Source organism: Biomphalaria glabrata, chromosome 17 (assembly GCF_947242115.1).
Source record: "Biomphalaria glabrata chromosome 17, xgBioGlab47.1, whole genome shotgun sequence".
Lineage (NCBI taxonomy): Eukaryota > Metazoa > Mollusca > Gastropoda > Planorbidae > Biomphalaria > Biomphalaria glabrata.
This window is the reverse complement of record NC_074727.1, coordinates 22,423,026-22,441,241: the sequence shown is the minus strand read 5'-3', so window position 1 is coordinate 22,441,241 and position 18,216 is coordinate 22,423,026. Positions and strand designations below refer to the sequence as shown.

The 18,216-nt window shown below is 40.5% G+C and overlaps 2 protein-coding genes across 2 annotated transcripts in view; one reads left to right on the top strand and one right to left on the bottom strand.

Annotated features, from left to right (window-relative positions):
* Positions 1–3,571: 3,571 nt before the first annotated feature.
* Positions 3,572–17,769, bottom strand: LOC106062916 (uncharacterized). Its single transcript, XM_056016441.1, has 7 exons — positions 17,611–17,769; positions 15,125–15,290; positions 8,380–8,475; positions 7,572–7,721; positions 5,981–6,106; positions 5,106–5,240; positions 3,572–3,913 (listed from the first exon to the last, which is right to left on the bottom strand). The coding sequence occupies exons 1-7, from the start codon at positions 17,678–17,680 to the stop codon at positions 3,718–3,720; spliced, it is 939 nt and encodes a 312-aa protein (XP_055872416.1). The 5' UTR covers positions 17,681–17,769; the 3' UTR covers positions 3,572–3,717.
* The window catches only part of LOC129923778 (uncharacterized), a 31,976-nt gene continuing 30,384 nt past the window's right edge, over positions 16,625–18,216 (top strand). Inside the window, exon 1 of the mRNA XM_056016442.1 lies at positions 16,625–16,694. Coding sequence (XP_055872417.1) covers positions 16,635–16,694 — 60 coding nt within the window. The 5' untranslated portion in view covers positions 16,625–16,634. The remainder of the gene's footprint in view (positions 16,695–18,216) is intronic.

Sequence of the window (18,216 nt, the reverse complement as noted above, 5' to 3'; positions counted from 1 at the left end):
GGGGGGATTCCGCCGAGCACTATTTCTAGTATTGAAAGCCAACAAAATGCATATTCTGAGGTATCTACAGTGCATTTTCTTGCTATTAAAAAGTTTTATTTCAAAAACCGAATGTGCTAATCTTACTGACTTAGACCTCTCTCGCGCCGTTCGGCGCATTTTCCGACAAGCTGTTTCCGCAACTCTTATTATGCGTAATTCATTTTGTTAGAGAACATGTACCGCAAAACCTCATGCGACGCTCTTTCACAACATAACTAAGGGTTCGACTTCCAGTTCGGGATATGATTTCTTTGATTTAGACCCGATCTCTATAACTGACTCCTAAACTCTGTCTTAGCGATTTTTGTAGAGCCACATTTAATGTTTTTCAATTTCGGTAGATGACTATTCACTGCACTTTATTAATGGAGCCCCGTCACTGGTAGAAATTTCTAACCTCTCTCGACTACACTCTTGGAATTCCATACCTGTATTTTGCTTTAGATTTTATATCGAAAAGAAAGTTTTATCGTCAAAATAATCTGTTGAGGGGTTTTAAACTAAAAAATCTCTGGAGTTTTTTTGTTTTGTTTTTTTTAATTCAAAACCCCATTTAGCTACGGTCATAGAATTTGGTCACTGTAGTTTGCTTTAAAATAATATTGAAGAGAGAGGTTTTCAACTCAAAACGCTCTGTAGGGGAATTTTAAACTCAAAACCATCTGGAGGGGTTTTAAATTAAAACAAAAAGCCATCTGGAGGAGGGGGATTTGAACTCAAAACCCCTCATAAGCTTAGCTACGCTCAAAGAGTTTTAGTGTGTAATTTGTTTTTTTTTATATTGAAGAGGTATTTTTTAGCATCAAAACCCTCTGAAGGGGGATTTAAACTCAAAACCCCATTTGGCTACGCTCATAGCATTTTGAGTGCGTAATTTGCTTTTTCTTAAATATTGAAGAGGTATTTTTCAGCTTCAAACCCCGCTGGCAGGGGGTTTTACACTCAAAACCCCTTTGGCTACGCTCATAGATTATATAGTGTGTAATTTTATTTTTTTTTGTTGTTTTTTTTTGAATAGGTACTTTTTAGCTTCAAACCCCATCTGGAGGGGGGTTAAACTCAAAATCCCTTTGGCTACGCTCATAGAATTTTGAGTGTGTAATTTGCTTTTTTTATATTGAGAGGGGGTTTATCGTAATTTTTGGAGACGGTTTTAAAGTCAAAATCTTCCTTAGCTGTTTTCTTGGAATTTGGGGATTGTCGTTTGCATTTTTTTAGTTTTGTTTACAGAAGAGGGGGATTTAACGGCAAAACCCCTGGTAGGGGGTTTTAAACTCAAAACTGATGCACAACCATACAATAGGCCTATGTGTTGTATGTGGAAATGGAACAATTGGACGCTATCTAAGGGAAACTTCTGTAATGTTTAGCTAACTGATCACTCATGACTAAAGAAAAAAAGACATACCATAAAAAAACATTGTTTTTATGCTTTCCATCCGTCTGTCTGTCTGTCAATTTGGATCTCAGAAAACAAAAATTGCTAATGGACTTATAGTTATCTATTGTTAGCTTTAAACAGACAGACAGAGTGAGCTGATATAGACTTTGTAATTATAAAAAAAATCATCATACAGCATGAGAACCTTAACTTTAATGGTCACGGAAAGGTCAAGTCAGACCAAAGTACCGGTGTATACTTTCTTATCTTTGTGCCCGTTTCTTTTTTGTTTTTTTATTTCATTATTATGATCATTGGTGTTTTCACCATGCTACCAGCTCTGGTCAGAAGTGAACGGAACATGAGTGAACCCACTAGTGATTTATTTTGACCTTTGTTGGAATAATTAGTTCATTTTTTTTAGGCGCGGTGGCCGAGTGGTAAAATGCTTGGCTTCCGAACCGGAGGTTCCCAGGTTCGAATCCTGGTGAAGACTGGGATTTAAAATTTCGGGATTTTAGGGCGCCTCTGAGTCCATCCAGCACTAACGGGTACTTATATTAGTTGGAGAAAAGTAAACGTTGGTCGTTGTGCTGGCCACATGACACCCTTATTAACCCTGGGTCACAATAAACAGATGCCATTTACATTATCTACCGCATAGATCGCAAGGTCTGAAAAAGAAACTTTAGTATTTTCTTTGGGTTATCACTAAATCGATAATAGGTCATTTGTACTCAATGCTTAAATTCAATTTCGTTGAAACATTTGGTTCTGTCAAGGAGGAGTCGCGGATGCAGGGTAACAGGTGGCATGGTGCAAGGTGTGAGTCCAGAAGAGATGTAAAGTGTTACTCTTGTAGCGATGTTTTCAATTCACAATCCGTGTTGTTCTTGATTGTTCTTTACAATCTTTTGACTAGAAACCTAAACCTTCAATGTTGTATGTTTGTAGGTGTGACAAAAGGGGAGTTGACTATTCTTGAGTAATTGTGATAGCAGGAGTGATTCCCCTTAAGAAGATTATAATAAGGCCATATAAAGTGTGTTTGCCACTTGCTCCTGAGTTACCTGCTTGACCACTGGACCTAGCTGTGTGTTGTGTCGAGACCATTCGTTATAGAAGGCCTCAACACTGACCAGCAACGTCGCAGCCGGTGGGCAATTTAGACCAATAGCTCGTTGCCTCGTACAGCCCTGTGACGTGGCAACGAGCTTTTGGTCTCCACTGCCGACAGGTTGTGACGTCGCAGGTCAGTGTTCAGGCCTTCAATAACAATTGTTCTCGGTTGTGTGAACTGTAGATTTTTCTGTTAGTCACTAGTCGTGTGTTATGGTGTACTTAGGAGAGGTCTGCCCTGCTCTCGAGATCTTTGGACCAAGTATACCTTAATCCTTATTATATGTTATATATTTTGATTATGTAGTCGATATAGCCTCCAGGTAGTATATTTTAACCATGACGGTTTTCATCCTGGGGTATTCACAAACGTGACGTATTTTCCGGCCTTATGTCTGTGATGAGCTCAAATTTAAAATTGATCGTTTGATCTTAGTAACCTAATTATAGCTTAAGGTTGTATGGGAATTCGTTATATGAAATATAGTCACACGGAGACTGTTATTGACGATACATCTCATTGACTATTTTTAGCTTTACCCGCTAATAGGTAACGTAAATAGATCACATTTATTCATAACATGGGTGTTCTGTAGAAGCAACCCAATCATTATGAAACAGTAAGGCAGTTTCTGTTTGAATTGATAATGTTATTGACTTTTTAAAATCAATTTTTTAAATCTCAGACCAGCTCATACACCAGCATATCTTGCATAGGGCTTGTCTTCGAGTCTGAAGATTAATGAGGAATACAGTATTTCCCGTGGCTGTAACCTACATATTTTGCCACATCCAGCGCAGGCATAACCATCTTCTGCAAGTGGTCAATTAATAGGGGGATTCGACAATTCTTTTGTTGGGGTGGGGAGGGTAAAGTGAATGAGACGAGATATTAGATTAATTAAATAATTGCTAAAACAGAACGGACATTTTATCAAAACCAAAATGACGAATTCTAAATGTTTTTTTTTTATTACTGAAAAACTCTTTAAAACAAAGGGGGGTAACACATATTTTACACAATTAATAATACATACAAATATAGAGACATAAGCATATCATCATCATTAAATTGTTTCGACTTGATTTGTCAAAGTTTGTGTCAATAGACTCGCTATTATACCCAAAAAACCATCTTGTTCAGGTATTACTGCTAATCGTGTGTGGTCAGTCAATCAACCAACTACCACTTCTGCTGACCTATCGACCGTGTAGGTGTACAAGTAGGGGTGTCTTCCTTCCGGCAGGACGAAAAAGGATTTACCATCCTCTGACCAGGCGATACCCTCTGAGCCTGGCGCCCTCTCATAAGTGTTCACCTGCGTGGGGATTTGATCTTTGACCGCTTGGATGAAGTCACCATCTGGTACGCTGCCAAAAGAGATAATAATAGATTTCTTTAGTCTCGATACTTGAGAGAACCCGTGATCTCTTTATTGCCCTTTATTTTATTCAAAGATTCATTACCAAGTTTTTAACGAACTCTTTTAAATTGTTAGGGAATGTTGGCATGTTACAACTTCTATGGACCGAACATGCACTATAAACTCCCTCCCCTCAAATCGTAATGAGATTAAATTCACCTTCCCCCCCCCCCCCCCCCGCTACCGCCTACAGTAACTTAAACAAGAATATTCGAATTTTATAAAAGACATTTATCAATTATCATTTTCCCAAATTACATTTTTCATCATGGTATCGATACAAATGACTGGAAAAGTATCGACTTCTTTCGGCTCGGGGTATTTATTCCAATAATATTTTTTGAAAACCCTTGGTTTAGCCCTTCTGGTAAAGTCGGACCCGCTATTTCATTTGAATATTTTCTTTTGTTTCGTAACAAATCTTCAGACCCCCTTACCCTTGTCACAAATCGTAACAAATTTCTATACCCCTAGCCTAGCAGTTACGTAATACCCTAGCCCGTTACCTTTAGGACATTTGAAATGAGAAAGCAACGGATTTCAGATTCTATTCCCTAATTATATTTAGAGAATACAAAGACTATATCACTTGGGCCCAACCGTGTCCGGCCTTGGGCCCATATACATTTTCCAAAACAAGTCACTTTTGCAAACAAGCCTCTAAGGATTTATTATGTACTGTGAACAGAAGTTACGAGGGGGCCGGCTTTTTAATAGGATTTTCAGAAGCTAGCGAAGTGTATTGGTTGGTCAATAAGCGCCTTTCGGTCAAACCGAGACCACTCGTTATAGAAGTCCTCTGCCCAACGTTGCAGCCTATGGGCAGTGGAGACCAATAACTCGTTGCCACGTCGTGCAGACCTGTGACGTGGCGATAAGCTATTGGTTTAAGCTGCTCACTGGTTACGACGTTGCAGGTCAGTGCTCAGGCCAACTATGAGGATTGGTCTCGGTCAAAGTCTATTTTCGATTAATCATATGTACTAGTTGTATATGGGCGGACTTTGAGGTGCCTGAAATCTTGAATTGAAACGCCCAGCTTAGGTCGGGTTATAAACTCATAACCTTCGATTCAGACCCCAGCTCTCTGCCCCTTTGATACTTCAAAAGTATAAGGAAGCAGAATAAGCTCGTCTCACCTATAGTAATAAATATTGTGTTCGGCTACCAGTAACATTGCGCGACCATCGGGTGAGATTTCTCCTCCCTGGGGGTCGTTGCTGGTAGTGTTGATTCTGAGGGTCGCCACATGACTCTTGTCCAGCGTGACCCTGCTGTAAAAAGGAAATACGTATTTATCACTATATCTAATTGATAGATAGGCAGCTAAGTTGTTAACATAGTATCGCCTGCTTTTAACTCCTTATCCCCCCTCTCCCCCACGAAATAAACCTTATAGTGTTGTAGCAACTAGAACTAAGAGAAAGTATATCTCGGAGAGAGACATTAAAAAATTAGTAACATCTTTAGCCAGGGCCCAATTTAAGTAGGCGGATGACACGGAGAAAGAGTTTTTGGAGGCTTCTACACTCATTCAAAAGCTTTAATAAAGATCCACCTATGAATACAAATAGCTGTACCTAAAAGCATCGCATATTTTAGGAAGATACTTGCACATTAAATCTCACATTCCTTTTTTTTTTTTAAAAATTAATATGCTTATTTTAGATTAAAAAAAAAAAAGAATATTTTTGAGTTTGTGGAGGGAAAGGCCCTTGGTAGACGCACTGCCGTAAATCCGGAGCTGTACCGGTATTTACATATTCCGAGCATGCTACAACTACAAGCGGACACTTCTTAATCACCCGACGTAAGATTTAAAGTGTTACCGTAAAAAATGAGGAAAAAATATTTTAAAGTTTCTGATCCCCGAAATTCCGATATATTTTTCTCTTTTCTGGAGGCCCCTTTCTTGTGGAATCCCCTGGTCTGTAGCCCCACCTGCCCTCCCTTCAATCAGACCCTGTCAACTACTAATGTAAGTGACGAGAAATGTATCAAAACATAAAATTACTCAGCCAAGTTCCAAGCCGACGATGGAATCTGTGCTATAGTTGCGTGGCCACCGTGAACTTTGGACACAATGAACAGTCGAGCGTCAGGAGAGAGCATTAATGTTTCAGCGTCCAGCTCTGTCCAGCTGCATTGTGGGAAACATATTTAGTTAAGTTTCAAGTCAGTCAATATTCAATTATTCTACTACATTGGTAGCAATTCATTGTTCCTTACAGTTTCCTTCTTTGAGATAGAATTCACCTTCGTCTATCGTATCTTCTTCTTACCTTCTATATTATAGATGTTACTTTAAAAAAAAAAGAAGTTAATTACGTCCTACGCATTTCATGTAGAATTAATTTTTTAAAAAGTTCCCATTTCAGACCATGTGGTCTATAAGGCAGATGATGTAAAGGGTGTCATGTAGCCAGCACAACGACCAACCGCATTTACTTTTCCCTAATTAATGTCAGGTAACCATTAGAGCTGGGTGGACCACTGTTCGGAGCGCTCAGCCACCGCGCCCCCTACATTTACAGTTAATGTATCAGCCTAATTATGGTGGCCTGTTATTTTGATTCATGGGACATTGACATATTTTTCGTGATTTTTTACTATGAAGAGATGTCAATACTGCAATGTTGACTAGAGTAGTCACACTTTTCCAGTTATTTTTGTCCCTCTTGACTCGACCTAAGTGACCAATTCCATATAAACCATGATAGTCTAATTAGAACCAAAAGACATGTAGCATGAAAATATTTTGATTTTCTGGTCACCTCCAATGAAAAAGAAAACGCTAAATTTACAATGACTCATATATTGAGACTCCATTTGTTATTTTTTAAAAAACATATTCTATTATAACATATGTTTTTATTGGACTGCTAGTTATCTGTTAAAGATTCTTTAAAAACCGTTCATGTTGTTTAGATAGTACTACAACTTCTACTAATAATACTAAATCAATATAAGGTACATCATGAAAGCCGATGTTATTGACAATGGACCTCATTCACCAATCGTAAATAATCACATACGTCATTATATTGATAAAACAATGAAAATTACGTATCGAGTGACAGCCTTTATAAAGTAAAAGTAAAGTTCCCTTTCAGACCTTGTGGTCTATAGGGCAAATGATGTAAAGGTCATTGATTCTGTGGCCAACAGTTAACGAGGGTGTCATGTGGTCAGCACAACGACCAACCGCCAACTAATGTCAGGTACCCATTAGAGCTGGGTGGACTCAGAGGCGCCCGAAGATCCCGAAATAAAAAATCTTCACCAGGATTCGAACCTCGGACTCCGGTTTGGAAGTCAAGCGCTTTACCGCTCAGCCACCGCGCCTCGACAGCCTTTATGGATTACATAATTTGTATAGAAAATATATAGAATCACGTGGCTAAATGTTGTTTGCTTACGATTGGTGAATGAGGTCCATAGCTAAAAGTACGGAAACGTGGATGAGTCAACCGAACATAAAATGATAAAAGGTTCAGCTTTGTCAGAATCTGCCTATCTAGGTCGCCAAAATAAAATTACGAAACTAAAACATCAACACATGGTCTGATGGGGAAAATAAGTTCATTTTCTACAAATATACTTACTTGAACCTTATAGTGCCTGCTATGTCCAGGCTTGTGTTTGTTAGAGTGGGGGGCTCTCTGATGACGTAAATGTCGTCTGCGGGCCCGTCACCGCCATGATCTCCAATGTCTGCTATGTAGATACAGTAGCGCTGGGTTGTAAGGTCGACCCTTAGAAAAATATTATGATTTATAAAAGTGAGTATAGTTAAAAATCATAAAAGACAAACACACCAAGTGATAGACAAAAACAGAGATAGATAAGAAGTATATATAGAGAGAAGGAAAGAAAGAGAGAAAGAGAGAGAGAAAGAGGGAGAGAGAGAAAGAGAGACAAAGAAAGTGAGAGAAAGAAAGAAAGACAGAGAGGAATGAGAGAGAAAAAGAGAGAAAATGAGAGAGAATAAGAGAGAGACACACTCATAGAGATAGAAAAAGAGAGATAGAAAGAGAGAGACAGACCAAGAAGAGACTAAGACAAAGGGAGATAGAGGAAGACCATTAGAGCAAGACCAAGAAAGAGAGAGACTTTCAAAGTGCCAGAAATTTTGCGTAATAGAGGAAAGCGAAGAAATAGAAGAAGCGAGAGTTGGCTAGAGAGAAGGAGAGAGAGAGAGAGAGAGAGAGAGAGAGAGAGAGAGAGAGGGAAAAACTTTATGGAAGGAGCAACAACAACGCGTTTACGGCATAACGCGCTATCTGCTATAAACAAATGCCGGCCAACAAAATATCAAACTATTAAAAACACAAAATATTTCTCTCTTAATGTGTAATGCAAAAAATATTTTTTCTCTTATTTATATCTCTATTTAAAAAATCTGAAACTTACCTACATGGTTGACGAGCACAATCATCTAAACAAGGACCGTAACTCAGATCTTCCCAGTCCCAGTTACTTGCGGAGTTAATGGACATTGTTGCGACCTGATTAGTTTAAAAAAAAATAAATTATCAAATGATATAAATAAATCAAAACTGTTATAGGAAACTTTTATACTAAAGGTATTCACGTTGATCTGCCTTTTCTCTACGCTTTGAAGTTTGACCTTTAAGTTCCTGGTTACGTTTTTTACGCTATTTAAAAAAAAAACATGAATATAGGAAAAGAACAGAAAACGATGTGAAGAAATGCAGAACGATATAAGGGAACGTAAATAAATAAACGTTAAAAAAAAGGAAGAGAAAGGATGGAAGGAATTATAAACTAAATAAATAAACTAAACAATATCAAGGGCGTTATTTTTTAAAAGGCCAGCAAGATGATAAAATATACTTTCTACCCCTCCCGAGTACTACAAGCTAAAGAGCTTAACACTTTAAAAAGCTAAAGAATGTATTAAGATGAGTTTACGATTTTTTAATTTTTGCTTATCCATATTTCCATATTCTGTACAAGGGATACACAGGGGATTACATTTATGAAAATTCCCCCGGATAACATACTTAAAAACAACCTTGAAAACAATTCGAAACTAAACCCTGACAATCTTAAAAACAACAACACTGAAAAGGACATGAAAACAATCCTGAAAGAAAACCTTGAAAAAAAAAACATACTTAAAAAAACAAACAAACAAGAACAACCCTGATTGATTGATTGTTTGATTTGAGGCACATCGGCACAATTTAGGCCATGTCGTGCCTGCAGTCCCTTAAGGACTACTCTCTCTCTAAACAACAGGGCCAGATTCTATACAGTCATATCATTAAAATCAAGGTCTATTCACAGTTAAAATAGTCAAGGTAGTAGAAATTTAAATATTTGGTAAAAATCTAATGTAAATAGTGCATGTTCACAAATTGATAAATCAGATCTTCGTAGATAGCCCCACTTCCCGGATAAAGCCCAGTACCTTCCCAGGGTCGACATTATCAAATAGTGTATTTAAATTAGTGACTCTAAAATATTTCGCCCTGACATCCTGGTATCTGGGGCAATCAACGAGGATATGTTCCACGGTGAGGCGAGAGTCACAGTACTCACAAAGTGGGGGCTCCTCTTTCTTCAGTACAAAAGAGTGCGTGATGTAGGTGTGGCCAATCCTAAGTATGGACATGGTCGTGCTACCACGCCTTGTCAGACCCTTAGATGTGGGCAGCCACCTGATATCCGCCACAATCTGCCTGAGTTTACTGTGAGTCTCAGCCTCCCATCGGTTCTGCCACTCTCGATAGGTGGCAGAGGCAATACTTTGTCTCAGGTCCGAGTAGGGAATTAGGGTTCCTGACACCGCATGATTTAGGGCTCTCTTTGCTTCTCTGTCTGCGGCTTCGTTTCCCTCAATGCCAACATGGGAGGGGACCCAGATGAAGGTGACATCCCTACGGTCGGCTGTTATTTGGTCCAACAGCTTCAGGCTCTTATGTACCAATGGGATGTCAGTCTTCATCCGCCCCAAAGCTTGCAATGCAGATTTGGAGTCGGAGCAGATTATAAATTTCCTCCTTTCTGATGCTTTTACGGCCATAAGTGCAAGCAATATTGCGTGCAATTCGGCCGTAAAGATGGAGCAGCCATCGGGGAGTCTACGGGAGATTGTTTTGTTCCGAAAGGAGCAGGCACACGCGACCTTTCCCTCCATTTTGGATCCGTCTGTGTAGATGGTGCCACAATCTCTGTAGCTCTCCTGCAGTTCCCTAAAGTGGACTTGTAGTATGCTTGGGTCTGTATTTTCTTTTTTGAAATTGAGGAGGGATAAATTTAATTTGGGTTTATTCATTAGCCAAGGAGGGTTCTGAGGGGTTTCTATTTTAGAGATTTGGTCAATGGGTGGGGTTAAATTTTGGATGGGTTCTCTCATTCGAAGGCCCAACGGCTGTATGACGTTAGGCCTTCGATTGTATAATTCTACCTCTGTGGGGTTAAATATGGAGTCATAAGCAGGGTTCGTGGGGTTGGATTTTAGCTTGACTATATACTGCATTGCAAGCTTTTTCATTCTTATATCCATGGGGAGTTCTCCAGCCTCCACATGGAGACTTAGGATAGGTGATGTACGAAACGCGCCGAGACAGAGACGCAGGGCAGCATTTTGTATTGGTTCCAGTATTTTTAGGTACGACTTCCTTGCTGCTCCATATATTATGAATCCGTAGTCTAGCTTGGATCGAATTAGACTCCGATAGAGCAGCAGCAAGGTATCTCTGTCAGCTCCCCAGTCCGTATGGCTGAGTACTCTTAGTATGTTTAATGACTTTTGGCATTTCTTCTTAAGTTCCTTAATGTGGGGGAGAAAATTAAATTTGGAATCTAAGGTGAGGCCTAAAAATTTTGTAGTTTTCACGACAGGGATCTTCTTTTTGTGTATAAATAGTTCAGGGTCTGGGTGGAGTCCCCTTAGATTACAAAAACGCATACTAACTGTTTTGGAGTCTGAGAATTTGAAACCATTATAGTTTGCCCAACCCTGAATTTTGTTTAAACATAACTGTAATTTTCTTTCTAAGGTGTTCATGTTTTTCCCATAAGTGAGAATGACAAAGTCATCAACATACAAAGAGCACTCTATGCCAGGGGACAGCGCATTTATGATGCTATTTATTTTAATGTTGAACAGGGTGACTGACAGAATGCTGCCCTGGAGTACACCCATTTCCTGGTCATGAGTGTCAGAAGCGGAGTTGCCCACTCGAACCTGAAATTTTCGATCTTTCAGGAATTCCTACACAAAACGGGGGAGGTGTCCCTTAAGCCCCATAAGCGCCAGGTCACGTAGAATGCCATGTTTCCAGGTTGTGTCATAGGCCTTTTCTATATCGAAGAATACAGCTACTAGATGTTCTCTTCTGAGTAATGCATTTCTAATATAAGCTTCCAGCCTTACCAGGTGGTCAGTTGTTGTCCGCCCCTGCCGGAATCCGCACTGGTAGTTTGAGATCACTTTATTCCTTTCCAGGTACCAGACCAGCCTACTGTTAATCATTCTTTCCATGGTTTTGCAGATGCAGCTTGTTAGTGCTATTGGTCGATAGTTAGCTGGGTCAGAGCCGTCTCTTCCCGGTTTAGGTATCGATATAACTGTGGCTTTCCTCCAGCTGTCTGGGAAAGCGCCTGTTTGCCACACACAGTTATAGACCCCTAGCAGGACTGCCAATGAGGGTTCGGGAAGGTGCTTGAGGAACTGGTAATGGATTTCGTCTTCTCCAGGCGCTGTGTCATGTGACTTGTCCAGCGATTCCCTCAGTTCCTCAAGCGAGAACGGTTTGTTGTAGTCTTCATTGTTCTCTGACCTGAAATCAATGGGGTGTCTTTCCTCCCTGGTTTTGACTTTTTGGAACTCTGGCGTGTAGTGTGCAGTGGATGATTTTTCTGCTATTGAGGATGCAAGGCAGTCAGCTATTTCTCTGGGGGACGTGACAGTTCGTCCTTGGTTTTTGAAATGCCCAATTGCATTTGATTCTTTCCCTTTGATTCGCCTTACTGCCTTCCAAACCGCTCTAGCAGAAGTTTTGGCATCCAGACTGCCGACAAAACTTCTCCAGGAATTCCTTTTGGCTGACCGTATGGTTTGTCTAGCCTTTGCTCTAGCTATCCTGAATAGCTTTAGGTTTTCCTGGGAAGGATTCTTTATAAATGCAGCCAGTCGTTTTTTCCTATCTCCAAAAGCACTTTTGCAAGCTGTATCAAACCATGGTTTGCTAGGCCGTTTTGGATTTGCAGAGGTTAGGGGTACAACTTTCCTGGCTATACTTAGTAGCTTGCTAGCAAAGGTATCAGCTGGGTTCTGTTCATCGAGGATATTTTCTGTGATATCCTCGGAGCATCTTTTTTGGAATTGTTCCCAATCGGCCTTATTCAGTTTCCACCGCTGAGGTCGTCCTAATGAAGGAAGATTGTTAGTAATGATGATTGGGAAGTGATCACTTCCCCGTAGATCATTGCTAACTGACCATTTAAAGTCGTCCAGAAGTCCGGGGACGCATACGGTGAGGTCAACGCATGTGAGTGATCCAGTTTCTGGATGCAAGTAGGTCGGTGATGCATCATTAAGTATGCATAAATCATGTTGGAGGAAGATATCCTCCAGCATACGACCTCTTGTGTCGGTATTGTTGGATCCACACATGGTGTTATGGGCATTGAAATCCCCAAGGATTAAATAAGGCCGGGGGAGTTGTTTCAATAGGTCCTCCATGTCTGTTCGGTTTAATGGAGCGCCTGGTGGTAGATACAGGCTGCAGCAAGTGATAACCTTGTGAAGGGTTATCCTTGCTGCTACGGCCTGTAGTGTGGTCTGTAGTTCTACCCTCTCATGGGGGATGCTATCCTTCACAAGGATACAGACTCCACCTGATGCTCTCTCCGCATCCTCAACATTCTTGCTGTAAGCACGGTAGCTTCGGAAGCTGATGCAATCTTTCAGAAATGTTTCCTGTAAGCAGACAGCTACAGGAGTCTCAGAGTCCATCAGTAGCTGCATTTCCTCGTAATTGGCCTTGAGGCCTCTACAATTCCACTGTACAATTCTGGAATCCATGGCTTATTCTAGATGACCTACTTGGAGCTATTTGGGAGGCCCCCGGAGGGGTTTCCCTTTATTCCAGTGACCTTGGTATTTTTATTCTTGGGTTTGGATGGAGAGGAGGACAACCCCCTTTTGGGGGAAGTCTTTCTCTATGGAGAGGGGAGATCCCTCTAGTTAGAGCGGAGGTTATTTCCTCCTCTCTCACCTCGGGCCCTCTCCGCTTTGATTTCTCCCCTTAGGGAGTTGGTCAACCTCTAACTCGGTAGAGGTTGGGGTGTCTGGCTGGGTTCTCTGAGGAGAACCTGTGTCAGACATGATGTCTCCGGGTTCTCCCGGAGTATTGGTTTTGACATGCTGCTCAGTCTCCATGCTCTCATCAGCGAGCACAGAGAACCTGTTCTTTAGCATGACAACAGGGCTTTCTTGTTTCTTCAGAGGTGTGTTCTTTGGCGGTGTTTTCTTCTGAGTTGGAGGAGGAGGAGGGGGTGGTGGGGTCAATGTGTCCGTCTGTGTGGCTATGGATCTTCCTTTCTTAGCGTAGGTCTTTGTCAAGCCGAATTGGCCCTTGGGTAGGGCCAGTACAGCCGATTTCGCCTGGCTAAAGGTACATCCGTTTCTTGCCTTGTACTCCTGCACGGCAACCTCCTGTTTCCACACAGGGCAGCCCTTGGAGTAGGCTGAGTGGCCAGCTTGACAGTTTGGGCATTTGAACTGGGCTGTGCAGCCCTTGTCCTCATGACCCTCTCCAGCACATCTGGCACACACAGTGTTCCTCTTGCAGACTGCCGCGCCGTGTCCATAACCCTGGCACTTGAAGCACCTCATGGGGTTAGGTATGTAGGGCCTCACTGGAACTCGTAGGTATCCTGCCTTCACATACTCTGGCGGTGTCCTAGTTCCGAATGTGAGGATAATAGTGGCGGTTTTGACCTCCTCACCCTCCCTGCGCCTGGTAATGCGCCGGGCATGGGTGACTCCTTCAATGCCCTCCACTATTTCCTTCTCGGAACATTCCAGTAGGTCCCTAGAGCTGATTACACCTCTGCTGGTGTTCAGACTCTTGTGTGACATGACTTCCACTTGGAGATCACAGAGTCTTCTGCATCTTAAAAGCCCATCAGAGTGTGTCTTGCTGTCTACTTCTACAAGGAGTTCCATTGATTTGTGTAGCTTAGACACACTCTTGGGCTCTCCCACTACTGACTTGAGTCCCTTATAGATAATAAAAGGGCTCAACTTTGTCAGGCTTTTTCCCTCCTCTGTGCACCTAACCACCAGAAATGATGGCCAGGTTTCACAGCTTTTTGGGACCTCCTCTTTTTTATCATCAATTCGACGTTTCTTGCACAGACATAGGTCTGGGGCAAGTAGTTTTGTGTGTGTTTTTTTGTCCATATATATTTTGATTAATTCGGCACCTGTGCTCCCCACCCGCCATCGAGTCCAACAAGGGGACGGGCCATTCGGATGTCCAGAATGAGCCCGCCAGGGCTACACAGGTGCTATACTCAGACAGCTGCTACATCGGACATGTGTCCGATACAGCAGCTCCCTGATTGACCCTCCAGCCACCGCCCTCCAGCATAGGTCGACGACCTATGAGCGGGCCATCTGGGTCTCAGGTCTAGGGGAACTTGGAGCCAAAGTATTGTGTTGTTGTGGTTTATCCTTAGATTGCCACCACTCAAACACCAGGATCTCTTTATCCCCCCTTACCCGTCGCAGTCCACGGCAAACGGACTGGTCTAGGACGTAGTGAGAATTTAAAGTTAAGGAGACAGTGTGATGATCAATGAAGGCAGACTTAGGAAAAGAGGAGGCAGACACAATGATAGAAAAGAAGTAGGGCACTTTTGAGTTCCAAAAGTGCTAAGGAAAGAGGAGCGCAGTTTAACGTCATGTCTCGGGACGAACAAACAACGCTGATAACAAACCTGATTACAAACCTAAAAACAACATTGAAAATAACCCTGACTCTCGACTAAAAACAGAAACAGGCCAAAATTTATGTAAAAAGCAACAACCTTAAAAATATTCTCAAGCAAAACCGAGAAAAGTAGGAAAGCATAACATTAGCAAACAATTTCGGGAAGTATACAATCTCGTAACGTACTACAGTCTGTAGTATTGACAGCAAAGATCACATTCAGTCCACCTTTATCGTTGTGAGTGTACACGACTCCATGGTGGACCTTGCTAACAGCCAGCCCAGAAGCTTCTTTGATGGCTGTGTCAATCAGTTGGCATCTGGTCACACGTGGACCAAACTGGACACCTAAGGACACATAAATTTAAAATGTAAAAGGTATGTGGTAAATTTTGTGTGCTTTAAAATAAAATAAGCACTCTCTTTTGTAACACAAACTTGTAGTTATCATTTTTGTTGACAAATACAGAGGCGGCCTTAGGGGGTGGCAGCCGCGCCACTGTAAGCACATAGTACAAATGTTCATGGCCCTGAAATGACATTTGCACATGGGCTCGCGAACTGCTAAGGCTGAATGTGTGCTGAAATCTTTTATTATAGCGTCCTTGACGTTGTTTAGAGTCCAACATTTAATTTTCAACCCAGACTTCACCTTTCAACCAAGAATTCAACTCTCAACCAAGAATTCAACTCTCAACCAAAAATTTCAACTCTCAACCAAGAATTCAACTCTCGACAAAAAATTTAACTCTCAATCAAAAATTCAATTCTCAACCAAGAATTCAATTCTCAACCAAAAATCTAACTCTCAATCAAAAATTCAATTCTCAACCAAGAATTCAATTCTCAACCAAGAATTTAACTCTCAATCAAAAATTCAATTCTCAACCAAGAATTCAACTCTCAACCTATACATCAACTTTCAACCTATACATCAACTTTCAACCTATACATCAACTTTCAACCTATACATCAACTCTCAACCTATACATCAACTCTCAACCTATACATCAACTCTCAACCTATACATCAACTTTCAACCTATACATCAACTCTCAACCTATACATCATCAACTCTCAACCTATACATCAACTTTCAACCTATACATCAACTCTCAACCTATACATCAACTCTCAACCTATACACCAACTCTCAACCTATACATCAACTCTCAACCTATACACCAACTCTCATCCTATACATCAACTCTCAACCTATACATCAACTCTCAACCTATACATCAACTCTCAACCTATACATCAGCTCTCAACCTATACATCAACTCTCAACCTATACATCAACTCTCAACCTATACATCAACTATACATCAACTCTCAACCTATACATCAACTCTCAACCTATACATCAACTTTCAACCTATACATCAACTCTCAACCTATACATCAACTCTCAACCTATACATCAACTCTCAACTCAGACTTTGACTAAGGTGTTTAAAGTAAACTATGTTTCAGACTTTGACTAAAGTGCTTAAAGTTAACTAAGTAACCATGGAAATTAAATAGTTTCGAAGGCATAATTAAAACAACAATAATAACAAAGTTTTTTCGGTTTCCTGATACACGTTACAAAAAACTTGTCAGGAAAAACCTCCCGACCAAAAAAAAAACCCACAAAAAAAAAAAAAAAAAAAAAAACATCTTTGAAAGAAAAGGCTAGACGCATTTTGAATGCAGCATGGAAGTCAGAGGATCAAAGAAATGTTTTCTTCTTTAAAGGGCAGAGTATCGGTAAGTAAATAATGAATCTTAGCAGACGAGTTTCAACCCTGGCATCTTAGCTTATTTTTTTGGTTAAAAAACAATTATTATTAAACACTTCCTAAATAAGGTGGTATCTAAAGAAGTAATCATTTTTTCGCCTTAAGTGGTTAAGTATAGTTAAAATAGTAAGATTTCAAAGGACGAGAAGAGAAATAGTTGATGTAGATTAAACATTAGTTTCTGACGAATGTTGTAGTTTGTATTTCTTTGGAATTCTTACTACCGCCACAGCTCTCTTCATAGCTGGAATGGTGGGTGAAGGGAAAAAGTTGGTCAAAAATTTGGAAGTGAAGAAAATTCCTGGAACAAGCAGCGAAGTCTTTTTAATAACGCGAATGTCGTGCGTCCGATCGCAATGAAGGCCAAATTTTTTTTTCAACGACCATCAGATGCAATCCATTTCAATTTGATCCGATCTGATCAAATTCAATTTTATTTAAACATAAAGTGGGTATTGATTTTAAATTGTTTAATTCCTTTTTATTTTCGAAACCAACTTTGTCTGACTATATAATGTTCTACACATATATACTTGCCTATAATAGTTGGATCAAACGTAATTAAGGACATTTCCCTTTCACCTTTAGACCATACGGTCTATAGGGCAGATGATGTTAAGGTTATCGGTTTCTTTGTCCAGAGGTAATGTCATGTGGCCAGCACAACGACCAACCGCCTTTACTGTCTCTAACTTAAGTACTCAGGGGCGCCCTAATAATGCCGAAATTCAAAATCCCAGTCTTCACCGAGATTCGAACCCAGTGCCCCAGGTTCGAAAACCAAGCTTAATCACTCAGCCCCGTAATTAAGGAAGGCAATATTAAAAAAAACAACAATCTAGATCTTCATGCATTACAGCAGAAAAAGAAAAGACCAAATTTACCTGCGCAATGCGCTGGTATCCAAACTAAAAACACAGCAGCAACACAAACAGCCCCGACCAATGGTTCCATAGCTTTACGTTGATCTCAACCAGGCAGTCGCCTTGAACGCACTCACTTGACGCTTCCGGATTGGCTCGTGAAAAACTAGGTCTTCACTTTCTTTCTTTACCTTTTTTATAAACTTTATAAACAGGGCTTCTAGTATTCTGCGTTTCACAACACTTCTAGATTACGACAAATCTTTAAACAAAAAAAATATCGATTATAATTTTTAAACAATATGAAAAACAAACAGAATTTTAAAAAAATCCTTAAAAAACAACAAAAAAAAAAAAAAACAACAACCCACAAAGCTTATATAAGGGGAAGAACTCCGCACTTGCAACTATATCTCTCAAGAACATCAAGCAGAGGTTATTTTCTTTATTCGATATCAAACAAAATAATTAATCTGAAAGTAGCCAAAGAGGTTTTGAGATTAAACCCACCTTTAGTGAGGTTTTTAAGCTAAAAAAATACCTCTTCAATATAAAAAAAAAGCAAATTACGCACTCAAAATGCTATGAGCGTAGCCTAAGGGGGTTTTGAGTTCAGAGGGGTTTCAA

Coding starts and splice junctions, on each gene's coding strand:
- LOC106062916 (XM_056016441.1), bottom strand. CDS start 17,680: ATGGAACCATTGGTCGGGGCTGTTTGTGTTGCTGCTGTGTTTTTAGTT. Junction 15,291..17,610: donor GATACCAGCGCATTGCGCAG/GTAAATTTGGTC, acceptor ATGTGTCCTTAG/GTGTCCAGTTTGGTCCACGT. Junction 8,476..15,124: donor AATACTACAGACTGTAGTAC/GTTACGAGATTG, acceptor TTAAACTAATCA/GGTCGCAACAATGTCCATTA.